Raw genomic sequence first — 25,567 nt, 5'->3', positions numbered from 1 at the left:
CTTTCAGCTAAAAAAATTAGTTTTTTTTTATTTAATTTCTGAACGTTTTTGAATTAATGCATGAATGGTTTTGGCTCTCCGCACATAAATTATTAAAATGAAACTTGTATATTAATTATTTTTTTGGCTAAATGGCTTTCTATTAGTTTTGATCAGACGATTTTGAGAAATAAGGGGTGGAGAAGGAGGCCTAGTTGCCCTCCAATTTTTCGGTTACTTAAAAAGGCAACTAGAACTTTTAATTTTTAACGAACGTTTTTATTAGTAAAAAATATACGTAACTTAAGAATTAACTTACGTAACAAACTTTCATAACCTTATATTTTTATTATGTATACGAGGGGATTTGTACACTCGTTAGTACCTCGCTCTTTACACTAAATCGTAAGTTTTCTCCCAATTCTTTAAGAATGACCCCTGAATCAGAAAGGCCGTAGAATAAATAGTTGAAATTACTAAAAAATACTTTAGCATAAAGAGCAAGTTATTTATCTCCTCCTAAATACCTCGCTCTTTATGCTAAAGTATTTTTAGAACCCCTCATATGCGTAATAATCTCTGTTCGTTTTAAGTTTCAATGCTACTTCTTCCTTTCATTTGAAAAAACGTTTTCATGTTTATTTTTCATTGTTTTCTTATAGTAATGCTAGAGAATCCTGCGCCCTTGTCATTGAATTTATCTTCCCCCATGACAGATTCCTCCAAGGAAAGATCCTCCAACATAGCCCCCTCTCCTGAGCCCCACCCCCAAACAAAATAAAATCCCCCTGAAAACGTTTGTACACTTCCCAATAACCATTACTATATGTAAACAATGGTCAAAGTTTGTAACTTGCAGCCCCTCCCCCAGGGATTGCGGGGGAGTAAATCATCCCCAAAGACATAGTTATTATGGGTTTTGACTATGCTGAACATAATGGCTATCTCAAAATTTTGATCCGTTGACTTTGGGAAAAAAATGAGCGTGGGAGGGGGCCGAGATGCCCTCCAATTTTTTTGGTCACTTAAAAAGGGCACTAGAACGTTTCATTTCCGTTAGAATGAGCCATCTTGCGACATTCTAGGACCACTTGGTCGATACGATGACCCCTGGGGAAAAGAAAAAAAAACAAACAAACAAACAAATAAACACGCACCCGTGATTTGTCTTCTGGCAAAAAATACAAAATTCCACATTTTTGTAGATAGAAGCTTGAAACTTCTACGGTATGGTTCTCTGATACGCTGAATCTGATGGTGTCATTTTTGTTAAGATCCTACGACTTTTAGGGGGTGTTTGCCCCTATTTTCTTAAATAAGGCAAATTTTCTCAGGCTCGTAACTTTTGATGGGTAAGACTAAACTTGATGAAACTTATATATTTAAAATCAGCATTAAAATGCGATTCTTTTGATGTAGCTATTGATATCAAAATTCAATTTTTTAGAGTTTTGGTTACTATTGAGCCGGGTCGCTCCTTACTACAGTTCGTTACCACAAACTGTTTGATTTTCTTAATTATGAAATGTTTCTAATACACCAGTTTCCTTTCAAATGAGCCATTCAACAGCTCTCTATGATTTTTTAGTGCCCCGCCAGCTGCTCTAAAAAAGAACGAAAAAAGATACCGTCGGTGCAGAATATCGTGCTTGGAGCCAGTTTTCTTGTTTTTCAAGCTAATCCTCATTATTCAAGCCAAGTTTAGTTTTCTATGTAAGGATATTAAACAAGTTACTTCTAATAGAACACTTCTTTTTCTGACCTGACTCTAGCTTTAGGAGCTATCAGCTATTTTAAATTTCACTACATGACGTGATCGTCTCTTATTAGGTTATTAGCTACCACTGCAACCTGGATTACAAAAAGAAAAAGCCTGCGGCTTTTTCATCTTTGGAATATTAAGAACTTCAAAGAATCAGGTATCTAACTAGTTCCATTATATGCAATGGTTTGTTCTTCTATTGATCGTCTTTTAATATAACAACCTACGATTATGACGTTATTCAACAATCTTGTGCATGAAAAATAATGTTTTTTATGACAAATTTATTGTATTTTAGATTTTTTAATCATAATAGGCAATAGATTTGGCAATATCCTTTAAGTGAGCCATTAAACAGCTCACTATGATGTTCTAGTGCCCTGCTATGTGAGTGGAACAGACGAAAAAAAAGATGTCGTTTATGCAGATATCGTAGTTCAAGCAACTTATCTTATTTTTCAACCCAATTAAATTTCTTCGTTATTAAAGCCAAGAAACAGTAAGTTTGATCTGACTCTATTTTCAGGAGTTTGGCTATTGTATTTTTGTATTTTTAGTATTGAACGTGATCACCTGTTACTAGGTTACTAGCTACCGCTGCAAGCCAGGTGATGTTAAACCATCATTCTTAATTGGATTTATTTTGAAATTTCAGTTACTATGGCTTTGAGATCGTTTTTTGTCATATTTTTTTAGTTGGAATAGAAAATTTTAATTATTGTTCAAACAACATAAATGCTTTTTCATTTTACATAATAACCTTAGTGATATTGAACTGAAAACTAAATAAGAACTGAAAATATGAACTGAAATAAGAGAGCCATCAAATAGATCTTTATGAAGTTAAAGTGCCCAGCTCGTTCTTTATCTTTGATTTCGGGTTTTAGTGTAAAAATGTTGACCCCTCTAGATTGTCGTAATGTCAGAAATACTGTTACTACTACAATACATTAAGAAATGTTTCTTAGTGCACATTTTTGGGACAATGCACATTGAGTGCATACTAGAAATACATTTGCTTCTACAGTGTTGTACAAAAATGTGGTTTTTCGTAAGAAATGCATTCTACTTTGGGAACTATTTCTTTTTTTAATTAAAGAAGGCACTAACCGTAGCAATCTATATATATATAAATAAGTTGTCTGTGTGTGGATCTGTGTGTGGATCAGGTGACGTCATGTTTGTCCGCATATGACGTCTGAATTATTTCACACTAATACAAAAGAAGAAAAAAACTAAAAAAGGTAAAAACTAAAAAAAAAACTAAAAAAAAAAAAAAACTAAAAAAGCTAAAAAACTAAAAAAAACTAAAAAAAGGTAAAAATCTAATAACTAAAAAAAAACTGAAAAAAATAAAAAAAGGCAAAAACTACAAAAAAAATAAAAACTAATAAAAAAACTAAAAAAGCTAAAAAACTAAAAAAAACTAAAAAAAACTAAAAAAAGGTAAAAAACTAAAAAAAACTAAAAACTAAAAAAGAAAAAAACTAAAAAAAAGGAAAAAACTGAAAAATAAAAGAGAAAAGGAAAACTAAAAAAATATGAATAAATATATATAAAAATAAGTTGTTTGTGGGTTATGTCTGTCTGTCTGTCTGTCGAGTGACGTCGTGTTTGTCCGCATATGACGTCTGAATTATTTCACACTAATACAAAAGAAGAAAAAAAACTAAAAAAGGTAAAAACTACAAAAAAAACTAAAAAGAAAAAAAACTAAAAAAGCTAAAAAACTAAAAAAAACTAAAAAAAGGTAAAAAACTAAAAACTAAAAAAAACTGAAAAAACTAAAAAAAGGCAAAAACTAAAAAAAAACTAAAAACTAATAAAAAAACTAAAAAAGCTAAAAAACTAAAAAAACTAAAAACTAAAAAAGAAAAAACTAAAAAAAAGGAAAAAACTGAAAAATAAGAGAAAAAGAAAACTAAAAAAATATTAATAAATATAAAAAATATAAATATAAATATAATATAAATTAGCAATCAACAAAGCACCGAGACACAAATGACGACCGGGACACAGGGAGTATAAATGACGACCAGGACATAAGTAAAAAAAAAAACTAAAAAAACTAAAAAAATGGTAAAAACTACAAAAAAACTAAAAACTAATAAAAAAACTAAAAAATCTAAAAATCTAAATAAACTAAAAAAGAAAAAAAAGAAAAAAGGAAAAAAATAAAGGAGAAAAACAAAACTAAAAAACGAATGTATATACAGACCGGGACACCGGGATACAAATGACGACCGGGACACAGGGAATATAAATGACGACCGGGACACAGGGACACAACTACAATGGGGACGCCGGGGGGCACAGGGGGATATAAATGACGACCGGGACACCGGGACACAAGGAATATAAATGACGCCCGGGACACTCAAAGAGAAATCACAGACTGGAACACCGGGACACAAATGACGACCGGGACACAGGGAATATAAATGACGACCGGGACACAGGGACATAACTACAAAAGGGACGCCGGGGTGCACAGGGGGATATATAAATGACGATGGCGACTCAGGGAATGGTCGATTAGCAATCACCATCAACAAAGCTCAAGGGCAATCATTAGAATCATGAGGTATAGATCTGAATACGGATTGTTTTCCCATGGACCATTATATGTTGCATGTTCAAGAGTCGGTAAACCTGACAATCTATTTATATGCACAGACAATGGGACAGCAAAGAATGTTGTATATTCGCAAGTTTTACGTAGTTAAAAACATATATATATATATATATATATATATATATATATATATATATATATATATATATATATATATATATATATGTATATATATATATATATATATATATCTATATTCACAGGTGGGACATAGGGACACAACTACAATGGCGCGTAACTAATATGGCGCGTAACGACTTACGCGCGCGGGGGGGCTTGGGGGGGGGGGCGCGAAGCGCCCCCACCAACTAGGTGTTGAGGTGGCGCGAAGCGCCACCCCAACAGCTAGTTTACTTTAAACAAGCCATAAAACAGCTCTATACGAGTTTCCAGTGCCCCACTGGCTACAAAAAAAGGAAAGATGCCGTTGATGCAGAATATAGTGCTTGGAGCCACTTTTCTTGTTTTTCAGGCCAATGCATTTTCCTTGGTATTCAAGCCAAACGACAGTAAAATCTCTATATAGGGGTTTGGGACCAGGCAGTTCTAATAGTGTACTTCTTGGTTTGATCGGACATTATTTTTAACCCGGAACACCCATGTACACCTTTCAGTTATTATAGGTTAGAGCTTATTATTTATTGTAATTCAGCTGACGAATCAGATTTTTGCTAAAACTCTAAAAAACTACTGCTTTTTATACAGCTATATCTAACTGTTTTTTATAATATCACTAAAAATCCTATTTCAATCTTCGTATGCAAGAAGATTTAATGCTACAGTGTTGTACAAAAATGAAGTTTCTTGTAAAAATTTATTACATTTTGAAAACTATTCTTTTTTAATTACAAAAATCACTAGATCTAGCTATTTCCTTCAAAAATGGCCCGTTAAATAGCTCTGTATAATGTTCCATTTCCCTGCTAGCTGAGGAGAAAAAAAAAGATTCAGTATATGCAGCATATCGTAGTTCAAGTAAATTTGCTTGTTTTTCAAGCCAAAAGATTTTCTTGTTATTTAAGCCAGAGGACAGTTAGTTTCTTTTATATGGATATTGGACAAGGCTCTAATAGTGTAATTATTTTAAAAAACTTTCCTTCCGCAAAACAAGTTTTTCAAAGAAAAGTAAAGAGCTTTAAAAAATATGAATTTTATGGATTAAGGGGTGGTACATTGGGTTTGCTTTGCAGTTATCTTTAAAATAGACAGCACTATGTCAATTTAAAAGGATTTTTGTCTAGTAAAAACGTTGTTAATTGGGGGGGTCCCCCAGGATCCGTACTGGGTCCGACTCTGTTTTTAATTTTTATTAATGATATACAGCAGATTGTGAAAGCTCTGCCCAGAATTGACGACTTTGTTGACAATGGTCCGAGTAAGACCCAGCTTACTATGCCCTTATTTGCTGATGATACAACCTTGGTGTGTATTGCCCCTACAGAACAACTGCTCATGTCAACGATAAATGCAGTAATGAGCAGGATATGTACATGGCTTAAAATAAACCACCTTGACCTGAATATAGATAAGTCAAATTTTGTTATTTTCTCTCGATCTCCGAATTTTTACCCTTGGTTTACGGAAATGATTTCGGAGCGGGGAATTATTAAACGAACAAGATTCACCAAATACCTCGGAATCAATGTTGATGAAACCCTATCATTTAAAGATCATGTGAAGTCAGTCTCGAAAATATTGTTACGTAACTTAGGTATCATGCGCAAATTAAAACATATTTTCCTCCCAAATGTTCTACGATTGTTGTATTTTTCCCTGATTCACCCTTACATTTTGTATTTCTCGTCGATTTGGCTTGGTACTTTCCCTTCGATAGTTCGTCCAATCCGTGTGATCCAAAATAATGCTATCCGAGTTTTTTGTGGTGTTGGGAACCAGGAGTCCCTGATGTCTGTGTATAGCGATTTAAATATAATACCTGCAGCTGGATTACGTGATTTTTATACGTTGATTTTTATATATAAGTATTACAGTGATAGCCTTCCTGATTGTTTTACAGGAATATTTTGTGAGAGGTCTGATGTTCACCACCACATTACTTGTATACAAGATAAGACTGAGGTTCCTCGATTAGTTCCAAGTAGATCTTCTTTTTCACTTATTTACAGAGCTTCAAAACTTTGGAATAAACTGAATATAGGTATCAAGGAAATAGGTAGCCTTGGCCAGTTTAAGTCTGATTTGCATGTGGAGTTGTTCGGTATGTTTGCTTTTGAAATAGATTAACTAAAATAAATTTTATATAGGTTATTCATTTGTGATATTTATGTATTTTTTTGTTTGTTTTTGTTGTTGTCTTGGGGTCACGCAAGGTAGTGTATTGTTTATGTTTTTTTTTGCTGATTTTGGTATATGGTCTCATTCTCCATATTTTCTTATTCTCCATATTGTCTCTTTATTTTCTTTGAATTTAGCACAGCCTCGCAAGCTTCACTTATGTTGTGCTATTGATTAAGAAATGTTTATTTCTAATAAAATTGTTCTACTACTACTACTACTACTACTACTATTAATCCAAGAATGAACAAACATAAGCATCTTAAATCCACAACAGAGATTACATTCGTCTGGTACTCGATACGCCAGAAATGATCCTTAATGTTTGCAAACAAAGGATTGGTCTTTGATCAAATTAGCTCATTAAATATAGCTGTCGATCTTTTTGTCAAGGTGCATGAAAACTGTAGCTGGATCTAGGCCCGTCAAATCTGCTTGGGTAATTTTTACCACACAAGGTAAATTTTTATGGACAGTCCGTAAGTAGTCAATAAATTCATGAGAGTACCATTCAGCAAATGAAACTTTCAGGAATAAAGTCGAAGACTTTATAGGAAAGTGATTGAAAATACTGCTGAGATCACCTGGTTTATGATTGAACAGAAAACAAAGTCCTTCCATCCGTCCATCCCGAGAATGAAGCTTGTCTATAAATTGACCTGCATTTAGGTTTGGTTTCACTGTACGCAACATATGACTAACGCTATTACACATGTAAGAGAGTTCTTGCAATTGGAAGCTGTGAAAAAGAAACTGTTTATCAAGACGAAAATTAGTATGTCTGATAAGAAGCCTTGATTTAATATATTCTGCATTCCTAATCCGAAAAGGTCTTGCTTAGTCACACATACCATTTTTGCCCCCTGGGAAAAGATTTGGACACACTTTTATATCACGTTCTTCCTGAACTAAGTCTTCGCTTTTACCTTTTAATTTCTTGATTTTAAATTGGTCAGTGCCAAGATCTTTCATTTGCTTTAAATCGTGTATAAAATCTTTTGGAACCGCTGAATTGAGTGGTGGGACAGAAAAATGTTCAGCCAATGCCGATATGGTGCTTTCTGTCAGTTTCTGAAGGATTGCAGCTTCTGGTATTTCAGGTATATTATCAACACCAACCGCTTTTTCAGCAAGACGCGTTTCAATTATATTATTTAAATCTTCTAGGATGTAGGCGTGTATTGTTTCATAGAAACCGCTGTTCTCTCTTAACCACAACAGCGCTTCATGGACTTTTCTCAATTCTATATGCGCAGTCCAGACATTCTTATTATAAGTGGGCTGACCATTGTCAGTGATTACAAACTATCAATGCAAAGAAATTTTTCATGCTAAACGTCTGCATTTGCTTGATACATCAACAGGTACATATATTATTCTACTCTTAAGAGCGTCAACAAGTTCTGTTTTAGGTCTCTTCAACACAATTACTGCCCTAACCTGACGATCAAAAGCCATTACAAATCGAGTCATCGCCATTTCAAACTTGTTGAGACGCCTTATACATTCCGGTGTACAGTCGGTATGAAGGTTATTTATAACAGATAGGACATTCTCCTGACTTTTCAAAATTTTCCCAGCACAGTAATCACAGACAGAGAATGGATCTATGACATCCTCGTTCCGACTTGTAAAATCAATCAGCTCTTCAGTGTCATTTTTGGATATGTCCTGTGGGACGTATTCCAAAATTGTGGCCGACATTACATCAAAACCTTTCCGATTTGAAAGAGACCTTAGATACTTCAATTGATATTTTGTCTTTATCTGCTCACAACAGTCACAATACATTGAGGGATATCTTATTTAATTTTAGCTACCTTATCAAGGCTTTCACCAAATAACTTCATCATTATTTTATCATTTAGAGAAACTCTAATATTGCAGATCACCATAGATGACGCCTTGACCATTACAATCGAGCCTTCTTGCTACTTCTTCTAAATATTCACTCAGTTCCTTGTACGAACCCTGACTTTTAGTGTATTAATTTGTCGTAAAATCTGAGACTTCGATGCTTCCTTATATACATTACTAAAGAAACAGGTCAAGGCAGGAAAATGTGGAGCTAGTGCCCTTACAAACCGCAAAAAGCTATGATATCCTTCGTTTGGGCTAAAGTACATTGAACGCCCATGCTTTCTTGTGTCCCTGTAATTGATTTCACAATAATCCAAACCGTCAAGGTAGAAATTAACGATTTTGTCAGTTGAAAATTTTAATATAATATTATTTTCAAGGATTTCAAAAATAATTTGACATGTTTCAATAACCTTCAAATAGAACTTGCAGATATCAGAATGACTTTGCCAGGGCAAAGCCTGTCCATTTTTAGAACAAAAATGTATTTTATTTGGCAATAAAATTTGTTGTCAAATATTCAGTAGAACCGAATTTTTGAAAAACCAGTTAGAAATACTTTTTTTTGAGGAAAAATTCCAGAAAAATTGTTTTAGGTGAGTTCAGTCGTCATAATCTCCTTGTCAGATCTGGTTTAAGGATATTTTAATAAACTTAGTGTTCGTGTTTGCCATAGTTGACAAACACAGCTTTCTCTTCGTTGTTCATACGTTTGCCTGTGTATATATTGGTATTGTTACTACATGAACTACAATTTCCCCTTCCAGCATCAATATATAAACTTTCTACGAAGTATACCTCCGTATGTTCACAGTGCTGTCTAATATTTTCCATTGCATCTGTAAACTGATCCATAGTTGCAAGTCTATAACTTAGAAGCTTTTCATTAAATACACAACATAGAGTTTGGATTTTAATATGGTGTTTTGCCATAGCCTTTCTAAACGATTTTTCAAATCTCTAAGTTTGAATATTTCTCATAATCCAGATAAAATATACTTAAAATGTTTCTCAATTTACGAAGATCAGCCTGCATTTTCGCCTTCTTCTTGGACTTCTGAATTTAATTTGTAACTTTGTCCTTATGCGTTCTTTAGTACAGCCCTACGGAGGTTTGAACTTTTTCATTATTGCTTTTATCACCCCAGTATCTACCCATTATTCTGGTAACAATTTTTTCTTATGTTTGTTTAGGTTATCTTTATCATTATCATACGGCTCCTTGCTCTTTTGTTTGGCTCTCTCAATTGTTGCTCTCTATGATTTTCTAGTACCCAGCTAGCTGAGGAGGAAAAAACGGAAAGAAAGAAAGAAAACAGATGCCATATGTGCAGAATATCGTAGTTGCAAGCACTTTTTTTTTGATTTTCAAGCCAATATATTTTCCTTGTTGATCAAGCCAAGGGACGGTATGTTTGCTAAATAGGGGTTTCGGACAATGCGGCTTTAATAGTGCACTTAATGTTTTGATCTGACTCAATTTTTAGGAGCTGTAGGTTATTTTAGTTTTACTATTTGGCGTGATCGTCTCTTACTAGGTTGCTAGCTACCGCTGCAACCCGGATTATTTTGGGGCGTGATTGTCTCTGATTAGGTCGCTAGCTACAAATGCAACCTGGTTCAATTACTATGGGCAATAGTTCGTATTTAATACAATACATAGATCGCTCTTGACAGTGCTTTCATCTTTCGACGTGTATATACTTATTTTTTTAAATACTAATTACTATTGGCTATAGTTCGGTTGTTGATGTAAATCATCGATATCTGAAGTTGCTCTTTATATTAAAAATTTCGATTAATATAGGCTAGAGTTCGTTATTTATTATAATTTTCTTTGTTGTTCAAGACAAAGGGCTTTAATTTCCTTTTAAAGGGGTTTTAGACAAGACGATTCTAATGGTGTGATTTTTAGCTCAATCTGACAATACTTTTAGATGTTATTAGCTGTTTTATTTCTGAACATGGGATGTGATCGCATTTTACTACTTATTTAGCTACTGCCACAACCTGGATTTGTTCTTTAAAATACTAAAATGATTGATTTTAATACTTCAGTTACTAATGGCAAGAGTTTGTTCCTTATTTTAAAATAGTCCCATTTAAAATGAACTATGTCGATCCATTATGTATTTCTTATATTATCTTGTTAAACAAAAGAAACATTAATTTGTTTTTGAATGAACATATTTGGTTACTATGAGCCGTGGTTCAGCCTGAACCACTGCTTATTTTAATCCGTGCTCTTCTTTAGCCGTGCTCTATTTTAAGACTATCTTAAGAAAAATTGTCTGTTCTTTATGAATACATAGTAAGAGACGAATATCAAAGAACAATGCAACAAACTAAGTTCGATGCATCCAATGATTTGTTCTTCTAATGATCGCCTTTCACGGTTTATTCTTTACTAGTTTTCAGCTATCTTTACAACCATGATACCGATGAAACTCACATAATTCCAATTTATAATTAACTTTACCGAATTTTTATATATTTAATTATAATGAGATACAGCTCTCTCTTTAACATAATCATAACCAATGTCATCAGAGGTAATTTCGTCAGAGATAACGTCATATTGTAGTGTTTTTCTAGTCACGTTGTTATTTGGAATAGTAAGAGACGAACCTCAGAAAATCAGACTGCTAACTACGTCCACTATGAGCCGTGGTGTGTTTTTTCTCCAAGTATAAGCTATCTCAACAACCATTAAACCGATGGAGACTATACAATCCCCTTTTATAAATTAACTATAACGATTTTTTATATAGTTATACAAGCCTATTTTATAGTTAAACTTGCCAATACAAGTGAATGTATGTGCAAGTGTGTGCTCTTTATTATAATTATCCGAGGGAAAGATTTCTAATGTCAATAACATAAGCTACTACAGTGTTATAGAAAAGTTTAGTTTTTCGTAAGAATTTTATTATATTTTAGAAATAATTTGTTTAACTACAAAAGGCACTAGATGTGGCATTTACATTTAACAACTCTCTGCGATGTTCTAGTGCAAAGATTGCTGCAGAAAAAAAAACAAGAAAAAAAGATGCTGGGTATGCAGTATATCATGGTTGCAGCCACTTTTCTTGATTTTCAAAACAAATTTTTTTTCTTGTTATTCAAGCCAAGGGTCAGCTAGTTTCCCGTATAGGGGTAGTAGATAAGGTGGATCTAATAGTGTACTTGTTTTTTCGAGTTGATTATAGTCTTAGGATTTATGGGCTATTTTAATTTTTACTATGGGACGCGATCGTATTTTACTAGGTTGCTGGCTACCACTGCAACCCAGATTCACATTCTACCCTATCGTGGATAAAATTGGATAAATAATATCTTTCTTGCATTATGCTTTGTCAATGTTATTGTTTACATTACGTATCTAGTTGATGGGTATATCAGGCGCGTATACTAGAAGTTGTTTTATAAGGCTAGTGGTAAGCTAATAGTAGCTAGTAACCCTGCATGTGTATGCTTGATCAGGTATCAATCTAGAAAGGATGTTAAGAGGGTAGGGGATGGAAATTTAGTCGGATTAGCTTTCACTGAAAATAAACAGTGGGCAAATCATATGAAAAATTTAAGCTACAATAAGAAAATGCAAAAAATTAGGAAGATCTTTGTTTGCAAGAGGCTGGAAGATTCTATTCGAAGACCGCCCATAGCTTGCATACCGGGCTTGAGCCCTTTCATTGTAAAATATTCAAAATTTACTTGTAATTACTTGTAATTACTGTCTAATACAGTTTAAGACTTTTTCTCATTGAGAAAGTTTAAGACTCAATGAGAAAATTTTCAAACAGTTCGTGATAACGAAATGTAAGTAAAGGAACACCCGGCTCCATAGTAGCCGAAACTCTAGAAAATAGAATTTTGATACCAATATATATATATATATATATATATATATATATATATATATATATATATATATATATATATATATATATATATATATATATATATATATATATATATATATATATATATATATATATATATATATATATATACATATATATATATATATATATATATATATATATATATATATATATATATATATATATATATATATATATATATATATATATATATATATATATATATATATATATCAAAAGAGTGGAAATTTTATGTTCCTTTCAAATATGTAATTTTCATTAAATTTAATATTACCCTTCAAAGATTTTAAGCCCAAAAAGACTATCCTGTATTTTGGAAACAGGGTTAAACACTCCCAAAGAGTCATATAATCTTAATGAAAATTTCACCATCAAATTCCGCGTATAAGAGAAAACATTCGTTGAGGTTTCTTTTGCAAGAGGTTATTCTTTTAATAGCCTTTTGCAAAGGTTATTCTTTTGCAAAAATAAAGATTACTGATATATGTTTTTTTTTCCCCAGGGTGATTGTATCGATCTAGTAGACCTGAAACATCAGAAGAGAGCTTAGTCTAAAGGAAAAGGCCCCCTCCTACGCTACTTTTTCTCCATAATCATCCAATAAAAATTTTGAGATAGCTATTTTGTTCATTATAGTTGAAAAGACCGATAACTATGTCTTTGGGGAAAACCTAACCCTCCAAAGCCCCTGGGCAAAGGTCTTTAAGTTATAAAATTTACCTTTTGTTTACGTATAGCCTTTGATATCGGGTGTATGCACTCGTTTTTCGGATAAGGAGGAGAGTAGGATTTTTTGTTGGGGGGGGGGGTACTGCACAAGGAGAATTTTCCATGGAGAGGGAAATTTTCAAAAAGTAAACTTTTCAGAGAGAATTTTATACCGGGTGAATTCGCCAGAATTCCTTTACTAATTTTTTTTGTATGTCTTGCTTTCTCTTTACAGACTCAATTTTTAGCATGGAGGTGTTAAGGGTAATTATCCGCGATAAATTTTCACTTGGTTGAATTGTTCAGAAGATATATCCGTGGGAGGGGGATTTTTCTGTGGCGGTGGAGCCAGATATCCTTACATTACTTAAAAAATAATTAAAAATTAAATGAAAAATCGGGTTTTTTCAACTGAAAGCTAGGAGCAATATTTAAACATATAACGGATAAAAATTATTTCGTATATCAAGGGGACTGCTCTTCTTCGAAATCCCACTCTTAGCACTAAAGTTAAAAAATATTCCCAATAATTTTAAAAACGACTCCTGAAATGCAACGGTCGCTTAGTTAGAACAATAAGTGACTTTTTTCTGAAGTGCCAAAAAACTTTAGAGCAAAGAGTGAGGTGTTTGAGGAGGGGAAAACCTCCCTTATATACGTAATAATTTCTGTTCCATTTTAATTTTAATATTACTTCTTCCTTTCAGTTGAAAAAAACTGTTTTTTTTTAATTAATATAGTTAAAGATTCAGGGACAAAACTCCTGTCCTTGATTTTGAGTGTGATATTCAGTAAAATTTTCATTGACGTTTCATAGAAAAAGAGCATACGAATTTAAAAGTAGTAAAAGTGCTGTTCATGTCTCATTAGTGACGTGGATCCAACTTCCAGGCTCTTTTTCGCCAAGGCACAATATCGCTTTCTATTGCTTTCTTTTGAAAGTAAATAACATGAAGTAAAATAAACAGACAGACACTTGACTTTTCTTTCCTGGTATTTACTTTCAATCGATGGCAATGAAAACGTCTGTTGTGCTTTGGTAGAAAAGAGGCTGGGCCCGGCACCACATACATTCTTTACTAGTGAGCAATAATTGTGTATGTATGTATGTTCTCGAAAACGGCTGCATATTTTTTCAGCAAAATTGGTATCTTGGGATAGTCTCGCATAAGCAAACAGTCTAGATTGGTCAAAAGCCTGAGAAAACTCGTTAAGAGCCTTAACTTTGGTTTTTGGAAATGGTGTCATGTACTGTATTAGTATATCATATAAGTATTTCTTACACCATCATTTATGAAAACATATAAGCATTTTCTTTTATGATTTCATGCATATCATGAACTAGATTTTGAGTTTCCAACGCAACAGTTATGATATTTAACAAACCGGACCATCAATTGCGACAACATCAATACGGACAACTGAGGCAAAGGCCATTGCTAAAATATCTGAAGTAATTAAAATCCAAAAACGTGACAAAAACGAAAATGAAGAGTAAAGACAAGTGTGGTTAGAAGACATACGACACCAAGCAAGTGAGAGAGTCAAAAATGAAAACGGAGAGCAGACACACACGGCTAGAATGTCAAAAAGAAAATTGAACAGCAAAGACAAACGCGGTTAGAAGACATGTGACACCGAGCATGTGAGCAAGTCAAAATGAAAATGAAGAGCAAATACACACGCAGTTAGAAGAACAGTGGCGGGGTGTAGAAAATGAAAATGAAGAGCAAAGATACATGCGGCTAGAAAACATGTGAAACCGAACATGGAAGTGATTCAATTAAAATCATTCTGGAGAGGTAGAATCAAAACTTGTCAAAATTGGAAACGAAACCGATGATGATTGGTTTTGGGATTTTGACATGGATAAGGTCATCAATGACTACCATGCCTTTGTTAAAAAAAAGAGAGGTTCGGCGATATGTATTTCATAATGGCGAAAGATAAGCCAAGGTAAAACGAATCAAACACATTGAAAATGATAGCGATGAGGATTGGGTTTTGGATTTTGACACGGATAAGGTCATCAATGCCTCCCATACCTTTGAAAATCAAAAATATGGACTAGATAAATCGTTGGAAGAGAAAGAAGTTTTTATCCAACCACCTGAACAATTAAAAGAAAAAAAGGTTCGGCGTATATATCTTTCATAATGACAAAAGACAAGCCAAAGCAAAAAAAGAAGTTTTTGACGGCAATAGTGGTCGGCAATACCTACAATACCCTTGAAAATTGAAAACCAGACTAGATAAACCGTTGGAAGAAAACAAGTTTTTTTTTATCGCTGAACAATTAAGAGATACAAAGCTTCGGCGAGATGTCTTTCATATTTACAAAAGAAATCCGAGGCAAAAGACTAAAAGTCTAATAAATAAAAAAAGAACAATGTAATTTTACGAAGGCACCACTTCTAATTTAAGGTACATTTGGACGTCATGACATCAAGAAAAGACTCAACTTGTCTACGTTTAAAAGACAAGCCAACGGAAGAATCTATATATATAGAAGTTTACCACTTGCCAATTGCCAGGACCCAGTGTCTGTTTATTTTCTTTCCTGTTATTCACTTTCAATAGAAAGCAATGAAAATGGCTATTGCGCTTTGGTGTAAAAGAGGATTCGGTTCTCTAATGCGTATTAGAAGAATCGGCTATTTTTGTTTTGACGAAAACGGCTATTGCGCTTCGGTTGAATCCTCGTCACTAGTAAGACGTGAATAGCAATTTCACTAGTGTTATTTTGGTTAATCATAGATAATCGCTTTCCGTTGGCTCTTGCGGTCAGCATCTTCTGTTGCGCAATAGATTTACGTACCTCAGACAGCCACACTTGCATTTTCTGGTCAACAAAATGGCAATCAAGAAGACTTAAGACTTCACCTTCGACAGCATTAGGATTCTACAATATAATTAAAGAAAAAGTAACAAAGTCTTTTCATGAAAAGTAAAGAGCAAATTTGGAACTTAGATCGAGCAGAAATTTGCTTCTATAAGATTTCATCCCTAAAACAAGCAAACATTACTATGAATGAAGAAAAGGAATATGTACAAAAATAATTAAAAAAGTACCTGGTGTTTAAGATTAAAACGAAAGAGATTTATAACAAGTAAGGCTGATATTGCCACCCTCAGAATTTCCTCTCCAAACAGGTTAGAGTTTAAGCTGATATTTGCAGAAAATAATGTGGACATTTTTCTCTAAGCATTAAAGGAGTGAACGCACAAAGAAAACACAGAAAAAATTAAGCTTTTTTTTAATCAGTAGAAGAACATGGACTGATACAGATACTATATGTCATTATAATTTTTCGCAACTAAGTTTTATGGTGGCTCCTTTCCGGCTTCCTCCCTAAAAACGAGTGGCTTCTATATTTTAGTCACAAACTAACATACAACATAAATTGAATTTTGAATTTACCTGTTTGAATTTCTTTGCATTTTAAAAGACGAAACTATCAATGAAAACATATTGCAACCAGTGTTACCATCAATGAAACCATCAAGGAGATTTTTTCTTTCAACGGTATTTACCCATCTATGAAACCCCATCTAACTGGATTGATATTACCACCAACCATCAATGAAACGATCAATATTAAACGCTTAAAAGTAAATGAATTGTTTAATTATTGAAATAAAGAAACTTAAGTGGGAAATAACACTGAAGCCTATTGAGAGGTATGGAGCGTACAGTTAACTTTACTAGTGATAGTTTATGTTTGTTTTAGGTTTGACTTCACTGTTTATTGTAACTTTGTTCATTTAAGGCTTAGTGTTTTCATTCATAGTGTTTCTCCTCTTCTTGGATCTGTCATCTTTGGTAAGATAATTTCTACTCGTCTTGTGGCTTAAATTTGCTCACCACGGAAAAAAAAAAGTGTTTTTAAATTGTTTCGGCAATTAAAAAAAATTGCCGAAAAATATCGTTTCTCAAACAGTTCGTGGTAACGAATTGTAGTAAGGAGCGACCCGGCTCAATAGTAAATGAAACTCCAAAAAAAGGAATTTTAATACTAATAGATACATCAAAAGAATCAGATTTTTATGCTGATTTTAAATATATAAGTTTCATTAAATTTAGTCATACTCGTCAAAAGTTACGAGCCTGAGAAAATTTACCTTTTTTTTGAAAACAGGGTATATCACCCTCTAAAAGTTGTAGAATCTTAATGAAAATCACACCGTCACATTCAGCGTATCAGAGAACTCTACTGTAGAAGTTTCATGGTCCTATCAACAAAATGTGGAACTTAGTATTTTTTGCCAGAAGACCTATCACGGGTGCGTGTTTATTTGTTTGTTTGCTCGTTTTTTTCCCAGGGGTGATATTATCAACCTAGTAGACCTAGAATGTCGCAGGAGGGCTCATTCTAACGGAAATTAAAAGTTTAAGTGACCTTAAAACATAAAAGTTTAAGTGAAATAAAAAATTTAAGAATTGTAAGTGACCAAAAAATTGGAGGGCACCTAGGCCCCCTCCCCCGCTCATTTTTTCCCAAATTGAGCGGATCAAAATTTTGAGATAGCCGTTGTATATAATTTTACATACAAAAAATGTGAAATTCCACATTTTTGTAGATAGGAGAGAACTTCTACAATAAGGTTCTCTGATACGCCGAATCTGATGGTGTGATTTTCGATAAGATTGTATGACTTTTAGGGGTTTTTCCCCCTTATTTTCTAAAATGAGGCAAATTATTTCAGGCTCGTAACTTTTGATAGGTGTGATTAATCTTGATGAAACTTATATATTTAAAATCAGCATTAAAATGAAATTTTTTTGATATAACACTTTTAGAGTTTCGGCTACTATTGAGCCGGGTCGCTTCTTGCTACATTTCGTTACCACGAACTGTTTGATGAAAGTTTTTTCATTTAATCTACAGAAAGGTCGATTTCGGTCGGTATATGCAGCAGTTTTACCGACTCCTGCCGTGAGTATACAGATGGTGCCACATTTTCCATTCTGTTAAATAAAGAGCAGTAAAATAGTGACATAACATGTACTCAAATCTGAACATCAGCCAGTAAATGCAGAGGTTTTACCGACTTGTTCAGTGACTTTACGTATTGTATTCGAAACGTATATATTATGCTAATTATTGACAAAAAACTGTTGGTAAAAATGACCAGCCAGTCAGTAAAATCCCTTATTCCTCCCAAATATTTTGGCTAGCAGCGACCATGACCACAGGGCTAGCCCCAGGTTTGCTGTAAATAATGTCTCTTTGGAAATGACAATAAAGAGCAAATTTAAGCAAGGTGATGTCAGAATTTGTTGAGCGTCTATAAAACCGCATTAGCCTCAACTTTGGATAACTCAATAATAAATATAAAATCAGCAAGCTTTAAAATTCTTACAAGTCAATTTCAAGGGAGATAAAGCACCTATGGTCAAACATGAACACGGTCTTGCCTGGTTCAAGGAAATTCATATTGTGACATTAATCATTTTCTGTTATATTATGTTTGACAATGAAGTTAAACATACTTGTTTAACTTCATACATTGCATTCACAACCTCTACATTGCATTATTAGCCTTAAATTTATATTCAAGAAGTTTGAGTCTCTTTGTGGAGCAATTTTAATGGAAATCATACTCTGTTTGTGAGACATGTCCTTATGTTTATATATTTTTGTGAAAGGTATACTTAGATCTTACATGTTGTTGAAACCAAAATTTAACCAACGAGGACCCTTCCACAATAATATACAAACTGCTATGAGTAAAACGGTTACGCTATCTATATACACAAATTTGTGAGGGAAGGGCTTTTAAAATAGACTCAGACCCCTTAAAATTGTACTGGACTTATTTTGATTTTGATTGCCTAAATTTCAACAGTTGCCTCAGAGGTGTGATCAACAAGCTAATATATGGTGTGTAATCAACACCTATTTGATATAAGTGTAATCAACAAAGTCGTGTTTTCAGGCACTGGGTTTAAAGCGTGTTTCGGGCTTATGTGCAACAATAGCACGGTTGAATTCGCGTTTTGAAGAAGATATGAACTATGTTGAACACGGTACTTAAAATAATAATCTGTAAGACTTGTGTCAAACTCTGTGTTGCATATGGGTGACCTAAAAACATGGCTCAAGCTAACAACAACCTCAACAATGTTAACATATTTCTTCTGTTTCATCTTGAAAGCTTTGGTATACATAGACTGGACTGAAGAGACCTTAACGAAGGCAAAAGAAAAAGAGAGACTGATTTTTGCTGATTGTTAAAGTGAGGATTCGAATTCTTTTTATCCATCGGCTTGAAACTTATGCAGCGTATCGGTAGGGCTAAAGAAGCTTCAATAATAATAAACAAAAGGAAACCTTATGACACCCTCGCCTTTAAGATCTGAAGACGTTATAGAACTATTTTTGTCTGAGAAAATTTTCCAGTGTTTTCATTTGATTTAATTACTGATATTGTTCGTATGCTTACATTTACAGAGAAGAAAAGAGTGAAAGGAATTGTATAGGTATAAAATCCAGAAGAAACCCTAACTATGGTATTCAGAAATAATTAAAAGTAAATAAAACTAGTTTTCATTGAGAGCGATGGTATAAGAGATCCCATCCGATGGATAAGAGATGGTGACCTGCCACCCTCTTCTTTAAAGTAAAAATTCAACAAATTAAAATTATTGATAGTGTTCTCTGTAAAAGGACAGTATAAACTTCAACGGAAGAAAAGGGAAGTTAAAGGGTTAGCAGGTCTACTAATACATAGGATGGTTAGTGCTATTTACAGCTTGAACACTGTTCTTTAGTTTCACATGAAGAAAGTTGGTTTTTCAAAACAGGACTGAAAATACATTAAATAGACATTAAGTGAAGCAACTTACAGATAAAACAGTGACTAAACCTAAAAACCAAAATAAGAAAAATAAAAAGTAGTGTATGAAGAAAAGTGTGGAAGAATGTCTGCCACATTTGGAGTTTATCTTACTGCTCAGTGACCTTCTTCTTCTCTATATTTTGAATAAAACTAAAAAATATATTTAGTAAGCTATTACAGCTGTATGTTCATCTTGGGCAACTCAAACGGTGCTATTTAGCACTTTTCTTTTGAAACTACCTTTGAAGCCCCCACTTCTAACATAAGCAAATTTTACTGATTGGCTTAGTTAAATTTTTTATGCCTGTTATATTTTTCGATGTGATTGGAAGTCTTTTTTTTTCAACGTGTATCATATCCGCTATTCTTATTTTATGGAATAGCTTGAAAAACTAAATTTCTCAATTTAAATTTTGTTCGTTGTATTTTTAGCTCTTAAAAGAAACCAAACGAGGAGTACCAGAAAAAGCTAAACCATTGCAAATTCCCGACTTTTTCCTTTTCCTCTTAAATTTATTTGCGTCACGTGACGCCTTTTGAGTTTCCGCAGACATTCTTACATTGAATAAATAAAGAAAGGACCAACCTCTGAAACATAAATGGAGACTCTTGGTCTGGCGTTACCAAAGGACATAATTAGAATATGAACTACTGCTCCTATGATAATAGCAAGTTCAAGGCCAACTATGAGTCCTGCTATGAAGGTAGTAAATAATGGGACTAGATCCACCTCTAAAAAAAAATTTGTAAAGATAATAGTTTCTCTTGAAAACTAAACTTGGATTGAAATAAACAAAAGCTTAAACAAGTGACTACTCTATGAAATTATCTTTTCAAGATAATTTATATTGTAACATACCTGTCAGGCAAAACCGCCGAACCATATAATGCTACAAGATTTCTTGAATAAGAACGAGGCTTAAGAGCATAGTGTTTGTCATCACAGAGCTAGGAGGGTATTTTGGGTCTTCCAATTTGTATATTTGCTGTGTTTTTAACATATAGCTTTTAGAATATATTATTAGCAATCCTCTAGAAAGACTTATACCTCTCAATCAGACTATCTCTCTTGGCCTTTTCTCCAATTAGCTATGGCCCTTAATGTTTTATATTCAAAGTTTACCAGCTTGAATGTAATTCAGAAATTTAGACAAATCAAAAGCTAATATTTGGGTCAGCAGTAGGAAAAGACCCAAAGTAGTAGAAATAGCAAGAAATAGTAAGAATAGCAGTAATGAAATTTCAATAAAAGAAGAAGAAGTGCAGCAATTCCAAACTTTAAAGAACGATGGATGAAATAAGAATCATTAAAAATTAATGGAATATAGGAAATGAGCCTTTGGTTTTGCTAAAGTCTTTGCTTTTGGCTTTAGCAGACCAAAACAGGAATCTTTGATTTTTGGAAAAAAGATAAATTATCTCTTGTTGGTACCATTATATAGTACTGACTATAAGTTATCTCTTGGATCTTAATCAGTTTATCATTTTGTTTTGAATAACTTGTTTTGTTTTGTTTTGAAAGCTTGATTAGAATTAATTTTTATTGCTTGATTAGATATGTCCATTTTGAAATCGATTGTAACTCAAAATCAAACATATGCCACAATTTTAATTATATGGCAGAATATAAATACCCCTTATGCAATGCAACTAACATTCTCCTCGTTGTATATGTAATTCAGGTATACGAGTGATATGGCTGACTTGTTTAAATTCCCCGAATGTCTGGTACTAACAACAATAAAACTATAACGGCAATTGCAAAAAAGCAAACATGTGATATAATTGATTACTTTTCAATTATTAGCCTATTTTTATTTATTGAAAACATGTCACCGTACAAAAAGAAAATGAGAGAGCACTACAAAGAGAAAAAACAAAATCAAAACAAAACAAAGTATCACTACTTAAACCTGACAACGTAACTTGAGTTGAAGAAGTTGGCTCTTTGCATGTCTTGAGATCTTTTGGCTCTGTTTCTCTATAGGTTTTGCAACGGCTACAGTAGGATCTGATATTTGAAGACCACTGATGAGCTTGGAATTGCGTGTGCAAACTGGATGTCTTAGTAGATATTTCGCAAAACGGATGAAAGTGGAGTGGATTTTCAGTTTATCAGAATTTGTAAGAATCTTCAAGAAGGGTACGGCAATTTAAATGAAGCTTGTCAAAGACTGTGGAAGTATATGAAGCTGATATATGGTGTTTCACGCATTCTGCTTGGAGATGATGATTGTGAGAAATTTCATTTCCAATGAGAATGACTAGGTAAATGATTTCGTTAGAAAGGCAGATCTTTGAATTCCCAAGTACAACTTCAGGAGAAAGTAGGCTTTTTCAGTTAAAAAGCACTACGTCGGATTTTAAGCGTTAAATTCAAGCCCAGATTTTACATATTCAGCTTGCAATTTTTGAAAAGTTTTAGAAATGTTGTCCAAAGTTCGGCTGATGTTAAAAATGTGATCAGCATAAATGACTAAGGAGATATCAGGGCCGGAAAGAACGCAGCACATCTCGCACCTTTGACTGGTCCTTCGAAGACATAGATATTAAAATACCAAGGAGATGCAATTGCACTTGACCTGGCTCCTCTATAAACTGGTATGGTTCTATCCAGTGGCCTTACCACTTTGTCTTACTTGGGAGGGATTTTAAGGTAGATTTGTAGTTTAGTCTAAATATCTCTTTGACATCTGATGACTGGCTATCTGATGATAGCCAGATTTAATGCTCTTTTAACAGCCCTTAAAAGCATAAAGGGGTTGATCAGGGAGTTCAATGCATGGTAAACATCACGAATCACCAAGACGAGTAAATTACCTGAACAAGAAGCATTAAGAATAGCATTAGCAACAACTGCAAGGGCGTCTGTACATCCAATGCTGTGTTGAAAGCCAAACTGATGTGAAAGCGTGCAGAATTTTTCTTCAAACTTTCTTATAAACAATAATTCATAAGTTTTTCATGTACTGGTTGATGAAGTTACTGGTCTGAAAGATGAGTATACATTGGAAGTATTTTATTTTTTGTACTAAAAGTAACATCTTCCACGGAGAAGGTTGACGGGTCAAGCCTTGTGTAAAAATCATCTGCAGCAGTAACTTAGATGTTTTAAAAGTGCACAACCATCATTTTCGATATGTAGAGCGTGAATTGTATCTATGCCTTATGACAGCTTTGACTTTGGGTGTATAATTGCGTAATCCACAAACGTTACGGATGTTGTAAAACCAGAATCTGAGACTGCACACAAAAATTGACAAAGCTCTTCAGCACATTTTCTTTCAAGTTAGGGGATGGAGAAAATTTGGCCTCATAGAAAAAGTACCCCTCGGATAGAGAAATATCAGCCGCTGAAAGGGAGACTTTGAGATCTTTTGACTGAGTGTGAGGATGGATTCTTTAAACAGTGAGGATGGAATCTTTAAACAGGTAGTATGGGATTCAACTCGCTAAATCAGTATTTTTTTTTTGTCCAATTAAGATATACTATAAACTATACAGCAATGCAACTTTTTCCTCCTCTCAAGCTCAAGCAAGGCTTATTTTTTTTCAGAGAGATCTTAAAGAGAATATACCATCACCCAATATAAATCATGAGAACATGATATAATGTAGAACGACGAGGATAAATATAATGGATATATCAAAGGATATCTCAAACTTTTGTTCTATTATAAAGAAAAAACCTCAGGTATTAACCTTCAGATATTCAAATTTGGAGTTAAAAACTCCTATTAAATAGGATGTTCGAAATTTGGGATTGTAAAATTCCCTCTAATTTAGCCTTTAGCAAAATTATTGGTGTAGTATGTAACAGCACCTGGAATTAGAATTACAAGTTTCAGTTAATCTGAGATTTAATGGCATTTTAATGGAAATTTAGTCGGTGGGCTTAATAGACACTTGATATTGATAGTATGTGTAGCATTTTCAAGGAACTATTATGAAGACGTCCAAATGACGATCCAATTAATTACGACTCATCATTAATATTTTTATTATTGAGACCCACTATATTAAAGAACAAAAACACAGAATAAAACAGATAAAAGTACTCACTATTTGTTCTCCACATGGGTAGCACAACATGGTATTCAATCATTGATATAACGGCCGCAATGATGACTGCTGCCAAACTTGATTTTGTAATGTAATAAAAGTACGGAGTCAAGAACGCAACAGCAAGTACGACGAGTGTACCTAGAATTCCGTAGAATGTTGGAATGACCAAAATTAAATAATTGAATCCTTCACAATGTTGAAAATAAAATAGATCCCTAATAATGCCTACCCCATTTCACACTGAATATAGATAGCTCTCAGTTCATTTGTAATACCGAAGTTGATTATATAAAAATTGTTATTTTGGGCATTGGTAAAGCTGATGTAAAATCAGGCACCAGTTTTATCTAACAGTTCGAGGTAACGACCTGTAAGTAAGGAGCGACCCGGCTGGATAGTAACCAAAATTTAAAAACGAAATTTTGAAATCAACAGATACATCAAAATTTTTCTGCGGATTTTTCTGCTAATTTCAAATATATCAATTTCATCAAGGTTAGTTTTACTTATCAAAAGATACAAGTCGTATAAAATTTACCTTGTTTTCGAAAAAAGGAGGAAACACCCCCTAAAAGTCGGAAAACATTAATGAAAATCACATTATCGGATTCAGTGTATCTGAGCATCCAACTTTAGAGGTTTCAAGCTCCTATCTACAAAAATATAGAATTTTTATTTTTTGCTAGAAGAAAGATCTCAGATACGCGTTTATTTGTTTTTTTTGTTTGTTTTTTGATCCCATGAATGATAGTATAGACCAACTATTCCTAGAATATCGCAAAAGGGCTCATTCAAATGGAAATTAATAGTTCTAGTGCCCTTTTTAAGTAGCCAAAATATTGGAGGGAAACTATGTCCCTTCTAATGCTCATTTGATTCCCAAAGTCACCCGATAAAAATTTTCAGATAGCCATTTTTTTCAGCATACTCAAAAAACCTGATAACTCTTTCATTTCAGGTAGAGCTAATCCCCCAGAGTCCCCAGGGAATGGCTGCAAGTTATGAGCTTCGCATATTGGTTACATTTAGTTCTGGTTATTAGGAAGCATTAATTAAAAAACAAACTTTCCGAAAAAGAAGTTTTTTAAGAAAAGTATAGGCCATATTAAACTTAAGATCCGAAAAAATAGAAACCTACAATAACTCAAACACAAAACAAACAGAAATCACTGTTAAAAAATAAATGAAACCCAAAACTCACAGAAATTGAATGAACAATCATAGCAAAAAAAACATACAACAGGTAGGCTACTAATATAAATGAATACTAAAAGATGAGCATACAAAAATGAAAAGAAAAACTAAAAGGGCACAAAAAAAAGGAAGGCACATAATTCTTGAAAACTTCAACCACTTTAAAATATTTTTTATTAAAAATAGAATATCCTCCAATCAGCTACGAATGGGTTCTCCTTATGAAAGTACATAATTCTAATGAAGTCCTGTGGAATGTGCGGGTACTTGAGCTGCCTGTCCCCAGCACTGCAAGGACTATAGTCTGGCAGGTAAATATAC

At 33.4% G+C, this 25,567-nt stretch overlaps 1 protein-coding gene across 3 annotated transcripts in view; it reads right to left on the bottom strand.

Annotated features, from left to right (window-relative positions):
* LOC136025329 (sodium-independent sulfate anion transporter-like) overlaps positions 1–25,567 on the bottom strand; it is a 91,508-nt gene that overhangs the window by 7,956 nt on the left and 57,985 nt on the right. For 2 of the 3 annotated variants that reach the window (XM_065701242.1, XM_065701244.1), the window contains 3 exons: positions 24,050–24,190; positions 20,574–20,719; positions 15,963–16,046 (listed from right to left, as the gene is read on the bottom strand). In XM_065701242.1, coding sequence (XP_065557314.1) covers positions 15,963–16,046; positions 20,574–20,719; positions 24,050–24,190 — 371 coding nt within the window. The remainder of the gene's footprint in view (positions 1–15,962; positions 16,047–20,573; positions 20,720–24,049; positions 24,191–25,567) is intronic. The other variant, XM_065701243.1, reaches the window with a different exon arrangement.

The sequence above is a fragment of the Artemia franciscana genome, chromosome 3, assembly GCF_032884065.1.
Source record: "Artemia franciscana chromosome 3, ASM3288406v1, whole genome shotgun sequence".
In the NCBI taxonomy this organism is placed as follows: Eukaryota; Metazoa; Arthropoda; class Branchiopoda; order Anostraca; family Artemiidae; genus Artemia; species Artemia franciscana.
This window is presented reverse-complemented; position numbering and strand designations above follow the sequence as displayed.